The sequence below is a fragment of the Asparagus officinalis genome, chromosome 6 (genome assembly GCF_001876935.1).
Source record: "Asparagus officinalis chromosome 6, Aspof.V1, whole genome shotgun sequence".
NCBI lineage: Eukaryota > Viridiplantae > Streptophyta > Magnoliopsida > Asparagales > Asparagaceae > Asparagus > Asparagus officinalis.
Window position 1 is genome coordinate 27,301,840 of NC_033799.1, and position 11,997 is coordinate 27,313,836.

General features: G+C 35.5%; 1 protein-coding gene across 1 annotated transcript; it reads left to right on the forward strand.

The window, feature by feature from the left end:
- LOC109844273 (eukaryotic initiation factor 4A-8-like) lies at positions 1,743-11,577 on the forward strand. Its single transcript, XM_020413238.1, has 5 exons — positions 1,743-1,888; positions 8,024-8,094; positions 8,193-8,299; positions 8,407-8,837; positions 10,576-11,577. The coding sequence occupies exons 2-5, from the start codon at positions 8,027-8,029 to the stop codon at positions 11,209-11,211; spliced, it is 1,242 nt and encodes a 413-aa protein (XP_020268827.1). The 5' UTR covers positions 1,743-1,888; positions 8,024-8,026; the 3' UTR covers positions 11,212-11,577.

Sequence of the window (11,997 nt, forward strand, 5' to 3'; positions counted from 1 at the left end):
AAGTCAGGGAAGAAAGCGGCCCCTTCTTCAATATTGAACAAAATTCTTCGATCCAGAGCATAATTGACTGTGTGTGTTGGGGAAAACCCGTGTCGAGGAACCAAACCAACCGTCGATCAAAAAAGGCAAAATCCAACCAAAATCAATGCACAAACACCAAACACCAGTTTTAACGTGGTTCGACAATTGTCTACGTCCACGGGACAAGAAGGGGATGTGGTTTTTCACTAATAGAGAATAAGAGTACAAATTGAGATTACAAATCACTCAAAGGAACAAACTAATCTCACCACAAAGCTCTTAATCTCTCCAAATAAACCCTAAACAAATAGCTCAGAAAATACCTCTTTTCTGTGCTCTTAATATCCCAAACTCTAGCCTTTTAAAACCCTCGAACGTATATTGGTATTTATACAAACACCAAAATCCAAATCAGAACAAGAAACTCAAACTGGGCCTGACCCGTTAAGCGGTCGACCGCGACCAACAAACAAAACCTGGAAACTCCTACAGGTTCTGGCGGGCGACCGTGGCGGTTGACCGCGACAAACGACAGAGCCCAAAAATGTCCTATAGGGTCTCGCGGTCGACCGCGCCAAATCCAGACTCCTCCCAGAGTCTGTGCACGTTCGCAGTCGACCGACCTTGCGTCGCGGTCCACCGCGCAGCTCCCAAACTGAGTCCTGCGGATCCCAACACCTGTTCTTCACCAAACTTCTTCACGGTTTCTTCAGTGTGATCATTTAACATCAAAACACACACACACACATCATAGTTACAAATGAATAGTTTTTATTTATAAATTTAAATACTATTTATAATCGAATTCTTTAGCAGAATGAATATATTTTGATATTCGATAAGTATTCGTGAATATTCATGAATATTTATTACATACTGAGTATTCAAGTTCTAATTCAAAAAAAAAAAACTTTAGATATGGATATTTGAATTCCAGTTCGAATTCGATAATTTTTAACAAATATAGATACAAACACCCTATTATTCAATTCGATTCAATTGTTCCTCAAGCCTGCTTCTTTTTAGAAAGGATTAATTGCCTATTAGTCCCTTAAATCATTTCTAATTAAGAAATAGTCCTTCAAAACTCATTATTTACTTGTTAGTCCCTTAAATCTTTAGTTTTCTTGCAATATGATCATTCTGTTAGAAAAACTGTCAACTTCTCTAACTCTAGTTGTGTCAATGCTTAACTTAACAACTCAAGTTACCTTTATTGCCCCTGCGGTATTTATTGCCCTTGTAAGTTTTGGGTTTAGAGTGAAGCTAGCCATGGAAACGACCTTGATTTTGGGTTTGGGGGAAGCATGAGAACATTGATGAAGAAAGAAGATGGATTTAAGTTGGTATAAGTGGGGGTATAATGGGTATTTTACCTAATTTCGTCACATTTAACGGTCATTAATAATACCACCCAACACGAGGGACGGATTGGCAAGAAAACTGAAGATTAAATGGACTAATAAGCAAATAATGAGATTTGAGGGATTAGTTGGCAATTAAAGATGATGTAAGGGACCAATATGCAATTAACCCAATTTAGAGGAGTAAAGCTTCAGGACTCCAGAGACTATATTCTCATAATTAGAGACGTAGGGGCTATTGTGCAAAAAAAATCTCACTCGCATACTGTCGCCTCGTTACTCCGAAGTGCTTTAGAGGGACCCCACAGAAAAAAAAATCTCACTCGTATATAATTATTAGAGACGTAGGGGCCAAGTCTTATTCTCTTTAAATCTCTTTAAACCGCTTCACAAAACTTAAAAAAAAAAATCCTCTCTCCTCTTCAGAAATTGAAGAGGAATCCATCGATCGATCTGCTAGCAATCTCTCGCCTCGACTCAATCACTCTTTTAACAACTTAAAGGTACTCAGATTCTCACTAGATCTCTCTTTGTTTCGAATTTTGTAGTTAGGGTTTCTATTCTGGGAATAAAGATTGAAGTCTTCTAGGGTTTTAGATTTAGCGCCGAAATCAGATAGTTTAAGATAGTTTTCTAGTGTTCCCCTTTCCGCCTTTATTGGTGATCTGGCGATGTCGATGCCCTCCGACCGTGGAACTCCAGCGATCCTCCTGTCACCAATCTCAGTCTCTAGAAATTAAAAGGAACTGTCTTTTTTTTCTCCCCTTTATCCTTTAGTTGATTGATCAGCTAGCTCCAGTCTTCATTTTGGTTTTGTAAAGCTGCTGACTTGAAGCTTCGGCTTCATGGTCGCTGCAGAAAGCAGCGGCCTAGTGTCTTGAGAGCGGAAAATCATGTTACAGTCTGTGTAATAGATACGTGTTAGTTATTAATTGTATTTTTTTTTCTTATTTAATTGTATAGCTGTTAGTTTATTAGTCTTTAATTTCATGAATTTTGATGAATTCTGTAGCGGATTGCATGTGATTTTTATGGGTTATTTTTGTAAAATAATGTGGCTTTGGTGCAATAAAAGCAGTTAGTAAGAGCGGTTTTTGCTATTACTTCACCTCGAAGTGATAAGGTAATGATGCGTCCCTGTAGATGATCAGCATCGCTTACTATGATATCCTATTTTAAAGTGCTTATAGATAAAAAGAAGAACCAATTTTCAAAAACGACTGAATTTTTTTTTTTTTCATAATCGACTGTTTTTTTTATTTATACAAATCGACCCGCGCTTTTGTGATTAGGAGGTTAATCACTATCCTAAATAGTCGGGGTTGCCAACCCCGACTATTTAGGAGGGTGTTAAACCCTAATTAAAGGGTGATTTGCAGGTTAATCACTATCCTAAATAGTCGGGGTTGCCAACCCCGGCTATTTAGGATAGTGATTAGCCTGCTAATCACAAAACCGGGTCGATTTTGATAAATAAATAAAAAACAGTCGATTTTGAAAAAAAAAAAATCAGTCGGTTTTGAAAAATTGTTCATAAAAAGAATGCTTCTTGGCTACCTAATAATCCAATTCATGGTCTGGGCCTCAAACTGAGATGGGCTTGGTTCTGAGTAATGACATAAACTTTCAAGCATAAAACAAGTTCCTTTGGAGTTGAGAGCAGAACAAGTCTCTTTTGCTGTTGGTTTTCGCATTATGAAGTCAAGTCTATGCCTGAACCTTCTCTAATTATATATCCCCAGTATAAGCAATGCTAATTTGGTGCCCCAACAGTTTTCCTCTGTTTTGGGTGGTGTAGGGTGTGACGTTGAGAATATTAAGTAGTGGTCATCTAATCAGCAAGTTTTGTTGGCTTTGAATGTGGGCAAGGTTTTAAAAGTGAATACTACATGTCAAACAAGGAAAGGGTTATGCAGTTATGCTTGGTGTTATATTTTGTTTTCTCTAATGGCATAGAACTCTTTTTGGTCTGGCTAGAACTAGGTTGAAGTAGATAGGCTGGTGTTAGCATGTTATATATTGGCCCTATCCAGAATTTTTCGCCCAAGCTCATATTAATTGTGTTAGAGTATTCATGGTTTCTATCCTATCCGTGGGTTGAATTATATTATTTCTCAAATATGTTTTTGATCATGAAAAATGTAACATAGTTGATAATGTATTGTCATGTGGTTTTGAGCTTTTCAGATATTTTTCCTATTTGCATCCTTTGCCCTCCTCTATATTAGTGTGTGTTGTTGTGTGGAGTGCATCATCTATTGGGATATTCACTTTGACTTTTTGAGTTGCTTAGAGAGTATTATTCCTACTACCGTCGTGCATTCTTATTTGTTTACATACTTATCTTATGGCCAGATTAGCTATGAACATCCATTGTTTATGCGCTTCGTTGCTAAGTCAGTAGCCTTGGTCACCCCATCTTCCTTACCTCTCTTGTGTGTGCAGTCTTTTGTTCATTTAGGTGTTTCCTATTGTGGAATTTTTTTATTTGAACCTCATTTTTAATTGTGACTATATTTATTCTTAAACTTATTAATGATATTATTTTTCTTTCTTTTCTGCATCAGACACATGAATTTATAATTATTAGGTTTTATGCACGTGGTTAAATATCAAAATATTTTTATTTTATATTTATTTGACTAATATTAATGTTGCAGCACCTGTACATGGTTATAAATTAAAAGTTGAGGATGCACATGCAAATTACATATTCAGGATCAAAAGATAAACATGCTAACAGACATATTCGTGAAGGATGTGTATGTGATAAAGCCTTGTGCATTATTTGACTCAATAGGCATTCAATTAACCATATTTCTTAAATGTTCACAAACTAACCGTGAATATATGGTACATATGGTGATCCATAATAAGTTGCTTTCCAAAGAGCGACTCTCTTTGGTTTACCATCGAGAGGATTGAAAGCATTATTATCGAGGCGTAAGGCGCAATGCGGGGCGCAAAGGCCCCCTTCGCGCACCATGCGCAAGGCGCATAACAATGCGTGCGCCTCACTAAATTGAGGCGCACAACTCAAACTAATATTTTTCAACATAAGACAAAGAAGCATATAAGCAACATGTTTATAAATTGTCACATAAAAAAATCAAGAAATATAATTTCACCGACTAAATCACGAAAGAAATTAGCATGCATAACATAGAGAAGTTCATAAGTTTTCACAAATCACAATACAAGATAATCTCCAACATAAGCAAAAGTCTATGAAACAAAACAAGCAAGTTGCAAATAAGAAATATGTATTTTCATTTAAAATATGATATATGTATTTTTAAGTAACAATCAAGTGATTAAAAAACATGATTGTTCATAATTTTCTAGTTAGCATTCTTAATTGCTATTTGCTAGTTAGCATAAAAAGATAGAGAATGGATGTAACAATTACATATTCATAATTTTTTAGTTAGCATGCTAATTAGAGAATGAAGTTACAATTAGCAAACAAGTATACTAAATTACTAATTATTGTTTTCTTTTTATAGGTTAAACATGAAAAGATGGAGAATGGATTAGCAACTAACAATAAAGAGTCTATTACATGATGTAAATATGTAATATGTAAATTATTTTAAAAAAACAAAAGAAAGAGTCGATTACATGACGCAGGTGTCAAGCGCGTGCAAGGCGCACGCGAGGCGCACACAAGGCGCGCACCTTGTGTGCGTGCAACGTCCCGCCTCTGGTGTGGGGCGCAATTGCCCCAGCCCGTAGCGCCCCGCGCCCAGGGCGAGCCCGGCGCGCGCGCCTCGATAACAATGATTGAAAGGACCCTTTTTTTTGTCTTTTCATTTTGAAAGGTTGCTTGATTTTCCAATACAAATGCAATGTCTAGCATAGTTGCATAATGATAATACATTCATATCAAATTTCTATCCAATAAAGTTGAGTTTATTTCATGAAAGCTCCAAAATTAATCCCAATTAAAATAACTTTCATGCTTTGTATTAATAGTTTTCACTCTTACTTTTTAAGTTTTCTTGTATATTCGGTGTCATCATACTGCCAATTGATTTAGACCCACTACTAACTCCTAATTGCAACACTTCACTTCCCTTCATTCATGCCTGAATTATCTAAAACAGTTCTCCTTATATCCATGTGAGCAACCTCTTTAACTTACTACAAACTCTGCTCTTTCCTTATCCTATATCTTAGGCTTTGTTCGGTCAAGAGAATTATAGCATAGAAGTTTTGCATTTTAGAAGAGGCAAAAGTGAAACCTTACGTGTCATCCAAGATTTGTGGCGCTGCTCTCCGGGTTTTAGTACCTCTTGGCTGAGCTATGTTACAAAAGAAGGACGCACGCAGACCATGTTTTTGTGCATAATTATTCTGGAACATAAGTTAAATTAATACTTTACGTCATATTTCATACTCTACTAATCCCAAGATATAATATTGAGTCAAGCATGAATAGCAATATCATTATGAACTAATGTTCTAGTAAAAATTAAACACATTTCTTATTACATTGAAAATAAAATTGCACAACACATTGGGACATTATAAGATCATGTTATATAATAAACAATCTCAACAGTAATCATTAAAAAAGTATATATATATACTACCTTGTGAGTTCCAAGTGGATTGGGATATTTTAAAACATATGTACGTGGATTGAGATTATTATTTGTTAGTATATACTACCTTGGATTAAGATAAGAATAAATCATTAAATACAATTTAAAAATTAGAATTTGATTAGTGAAAGGATAGTTCAAACTTTATAGGAGTATTTTTGTCTACCGAAAGATTTTTTCGAACTTGTGCTTTTAAAGATCAAATCCCTAATCCCTAAATACTGCATGAAAACCGAAAAAAATCAAAAAAATATCTATTACCATAAAACTAATTGTAATGCAAAACAAGTATCACCATTAAATCAAATACAAATATTACTAAAGAATAATCATGAAAATAAAAAAGGAACACATATATGTTGAAGGAGATGAAGTTACTATGAAAATTATGTAATTTCTTGGTTTATATATAGGCATGAGGTGTAGCATGTGATAGGATAATAGTCATAATTAGAGTTCTTATTGTACAAACATTTATAATTTAAAAATTAGAATTTGATTAGGATTGTGTTTCATTGTTTATTTTGAATTTATAGATAAATGTTTAATAATTATTTAAATATCAAAATAACATACATATAACTAACGATAAATAATGTTAAATAATTATTGTGATCAAATTAATCAGTGGATTAGGATTATTATTGTGATCAAATTAATCAGTGGATTGGGATTATTATTGTGATCAAATAAGATATATAACTAATGTGGATTGGGATATTTTGAAGTATAATATAATTTATAGATGTTTTAGTATATACTACCTTGTGAGTTCCAGGTGGATTGGGATATTTTTAAAACATATGCACGTGGTTGGGATTATTATTTGTTAGTATATACTATTTTGGATTAGGATTAGAATAAATCATTAAATACAATTTAAAAGTTAGAATTTGATTAGTGATAGGATAGTTCAAACTTTATAGATGTATTTTTGTCTACCGAAATATTTTCCCGAACTCGTACTTTTAAAGGGAGTATGATGTATGCCTAGTTGCCATAGATTTGCATCGAGGATCAACTTCAAGCTTTTAAAGAAACACGAATTCTTTATTTTCCATATATTTTTATTTCTTATTATTTAAAGAAGTGATATGGTCTATGTTATTTTTTGAGGGCATAATATTAATTGATTAGACTAGGGATAATTTCTAAGCAGAAAGGTGGAGAGATAAAGCTCTTAACTAAAGGATTAAGAGTTAATAAAAATAATGAGTGTATAGTTAATACTGACGTCAAGAAATACCTAGAAGTGGTCATGTTTTCAATTTAGGATCAAATGTTCGTTAAGACAGTGAGATTAAGGATAACGTGGTTCATCAAATGAAATCAGGATCTTTAAAATGGAGCATTGCTTTAGGAGTTCTATGTGATGTAGAATATTTATGAAATTGAAATAAAAGGAGCAGCACTGATTTTTTATGGTTTAGAATTTTGAAAATCAAGGAAACAACTTGTGTAGATAATGAGTATAGCATAAATGAAAATGTAATGATGGGTGTGTTTTAAGGGAGATAATAAGAAATGAATACACAAAGTTAGAGGTTGCTCCTATTGAAGATATAACAAGAGAGATGCGTAGTGGAGCCAGTAAATGCACCAATTAGAAGAAGGGTCAATATTTAGTTGATGGAGCAAAGAGACTATTAAATAGGCTTAAGTAAAATTAGCTGGAAACAGCTAAGAAGGAGATGTAGTGGTTAACTTTATGTAGGAGATAATCCTTAAGAGAATTCATATAGCCAGTCTAGCCAGTCCTAAAACTATGGGAACTTTGGGATGGATACTAAATTGTTTCTAAATTTATTTGTTTGAGTTGAAATCTTCATGTAATAGCTTTAGTGAAGCTTTGTGTAAAAAATTGGGATGTAAAAAATTGGCATCCATAACTGGCCTCATTGTGAGACTAAATGCTTAGAAGATTATGCTAAAACCTTATTTGTGCATTTCTAGTTTTCTAAAACTACTTACATTTCGTTGACCTCTTTCTCTATTTGAGTATGTTCTGTTGTGTCCTGAATGCAACTGCAGAAAATGTCGGGAATGGCACCAGAAGGATCTCAATTTGATGCACGTCAGTATGATGCCAAAATGAATGACCTGTAATAATCTTTATTATTTCTCCTCCCTACTAACACATTTCTTTATATTTTCTTTTTTTAATGTACCCTGTTTGTGGTTTTTTTTAATCTCAATACAGGCTTACATCAGATGGGCAGGACTTTTTTACCTCATATGATGAGGTTTATGATAGCTTTGATTCGATGGGTCTTCAAGAAAATCTGTTGAGAGGGATTTATGCTTATGGTAACCATCATTCTTTTAACGTGCTAATAATGTTGAATATTCACGATTCAACAACTCCTTATTTCTATGGCTGACTTCTTACGGACTAACAATGAAATATTCTCTAGGATTTGAAAAACCATCTGCAATTCAGCAAAGAGGGATTGTTCCTTTCTGTAAGGGACTTGATGTTATCCAACAGGCTCAATCAGGAACTGGAAAAACTGCAACTTTCTGCTCTGGAATTCTTCAGCAGCTTGATTATACTGTGGTTGAGTGCCAAGCTTTGGTTCTTGCCCCAACTCGAGAACTTGCCCAGCAAATTGAGAAAGTTATGAGAGCATTAGGTGATTATCTTGGAGTGAAAGTTCATGCTTGTGTTGGAGGAACTATTGTCCGCGAGGACCAGAGGATTCTTTCTAGTGGCGTTCATGTAGTCGTTGGTACGCCAGGTCGTGTATTTGACATGTTGAGGAGGCAATCTCTGCGTCCCGATTACATCAAGATGTTTGTATTAGACGAGGCAGATGAAATGCTTTCACGCGGTTTCAAAGACCAGGTTCTGCCTTTGCTTTTCATATTTTTGTTGGTTTGTAAGTCTTTGTGATTTACTTTGGTCCAGACATAAATTGTGCAAATTATCTTGCTAGCATGCACAAATACATCCATTACCTTATGTTTTGAATTTAATGAAACATGCAAGATGGTTTCATGTGATTCCAGGATCAAGTTTCATCGTTGCATATCCTATTTGTGTGGCTTATTTATAAAATATTTTCATTTTGCTCTGAGAAGATGTTCATTGGAAACCACACAAATGCACACAAACACATACATACACCGGAAAAAACTGTTAGAGCCTCTTAGCCGATATACCCATTTGTGCTCGTGTCTTTTTGTTGAAACATATTTTCATTTTTCTCAGAGATCATATTCATTGGTACTCAACACAAATGCACACAGACACATGCATACGTGGCAAGTCAGTTAGAGCTTCCAGCCTATGTATCCATTTGTGCTCGGTACTGACATTTGTGTTCCTAAAACGCAATGCGGACAAATTATAATAAATGGTTCACATTATTTATCATCCTCTGCACATCCTCAAACGTTTACGAACCAGAAATCATTTCCCTTGTATGGTTGCAAGAATGAACGCACATATATAAATACCTAATCTCAAGACTATTCTTTTTGTTATCAAATTCGTTACTTATATTCCTTATGTTTTGTGGAAGAAAGATTCCTAGATGTTTCCATCTGCAATCCTGGTCAGAAATTTTGCTTGTACAGTAATATCTGGGGTTCCAGGACCAGTCACTCCTGCATGCCATGTTCAGGGATGACTTTGTATCACCTTTTGATATTGCAATGCTTTTGATCAGGAAAAATATATAAAATCCTGAAATTTCACTTTGTGGTTGTTTGCTAAATGAAAGGATTAACTAAATAAATAAACAAAATAATAAAATCTCCGATTTAAGGGAGTGTTTATTAACTTGAGAATTTCTATTTGAGACACGAGATGCAATTTTGAATTTCTATTTGAGACACACGAGATGCAATTTTTAACAGGTGACTTGTCAGCTTTTAGTAGATAAAATGTTTGTTATTTTGCTGGTGTGCGTCAGTAGTCTTTGTTATTTCTCATGTAGAATTCTCATGCATGCTCTTCTTGATGGCATCTGTTGTTAGCTTGATGGCATCTGTTGTTAGCTTGTTGGTTTACTCTACTGATTTTTGTTATTTCTCATGTAGATTCTCATGATATGATCTTGTTGTCAATAACATATGGTCAAATACTATATTGGATCATTTCTCTTTCTGAAGATACTGTAACCTAAAAGTCTCCGATCTCGTTGATTTCAATGACGTATGGTCAAACACTATATTGGATCATTTCTCTTTTTAAAGATACTTAACTTTAATTTTTTGAATATGCTTTTCATAACAGTGACATTCGTTTTGTGTCAACTTTTATGGAAAGACTAGTATTAAAAAGTTACTGTTCTTTTCCCATTGGTCATGATTCTATTTTTGTTTCACACATCAGAAAAGGTAGGTTATTTTTTCTTTTTATCTTTTGTCTTTCGTTTGTATAAGTGCTAATGGAGGGTGTGTGCCAGTCTTACCTTCATTTTCGTGCATGTCCACACAGACCCCATAAATTAGAAGGTTTTGTTCCTAACATCCATAAACTGTATAGGTAATTCAATTGTCACTGAACTTGCATTGATTCTCATAATGACACCTACTTTCTCATAATTGAATTATTTATAGGGCTTCCCCTTTTTCAGATCTACGACATATTCCAGCTTCTTCCTTCAAAGGTCCAGGTCGGAGTTTTCTCTGCCACCATGCCCCCAGAGGCACTCGAGATAACTCGCAAGTTCATGAACAAACCTGTGAGAATCCTCGTGAAACGGGACGAACTTACACTCGAAGGTATCAAGCAATTCTATGTCAATGTTGAAAAGGAGGAGTGGAAACTAGAAACCCTCTGTGACCTCTATGAAACTCTAGCCATCACTCAGAGTGTCATATTCGTAAATACCAGGCGCAAGGTTGATTGGCTCACCGACAAGATGAGGAGCAGAGATCACACAGTTTCAGCCACCCACGGGGACATGGATCAGAACACTAGGGACATTATTATGAGAGAATTTCGTTCTGGGTCTTCTCGTGTTCTTATTACTACTGATCTCCTTGCTCGAGGTATTGATGTTCAGCAAGTGTCTTTGGTCATTAACTATGATTTGCCGACTCAACCGGAGAACTATCTTCATCGTATTGGACGAAGTGGGAGGTTCGGGAGGAAGGGTGTCGCGATAAACTTCGTGACACGTGATGATGAGAGAATGTTGTTTGATATCCAGAAGTTTTACAATGTGGTGGTTGAGGAGCTGCCTTCTAATGTTGCTGATCTCCTGTGATTTGATGATTAGTTTGTGTTTTTCATCGGACTTATATTTACACGCATATTTTAATAATGCTTATCAAACTTGCTTTGATTCTCTTGAGGAGTTAAGAGTCTGCTTTATTCGCGATGATGGTGATCGAAAGCTAAGCATTTTCCGTAAATTTTGTAATGATGGTCGTGGTAATGTTATAGCAGGCATATGGATCAAACATTTTTCTGTAGTTTGTTTTGTTTAGTTTTGTAACTCATCGTGGGAAGGATTATGATGATTTTGAATTTGTGATTGGTAGAATATCCAGTTCTACCTTTGTTTTTGAAATTATATCCTGTATTACTTGGTTTGTTTATTGATTGGGATTGCGGCTAACGCTTTCATTCATAGGTCGATTCTGCATGTATTGTGGTACAATATGGTGTTTGACGTTGCGCTGCGTCTGATTTTGATAGACCTTTTAGTGCACTTGAGTCTAATAAATATTATTTTGATTTGCATAGTTGATATTGTTTCCTTCTCTGAAGGTATCGTATATGTTGGGCTAAGTTTGAAACAGCAGTATGGCATAGATGACTAAGATGAGGTCTTGAAAAAGTATAATGGGGAACAAATTGAGGTGAGTAATCTCATGTACATTGAAACTGGAGACTCCCAACAATCTGGATAGGGCTGTCCACAAAGCTCGTGGCCCGGGCCCGGACCGGCCCGGGTTTTGTTCGGACACTCGGTCCAGGTCCGGACCCGGGCCCGGCTCGGAACAATGCCGGCCTAGGCACCAAAACCGGGTCGGGCGGTCCGGACCCG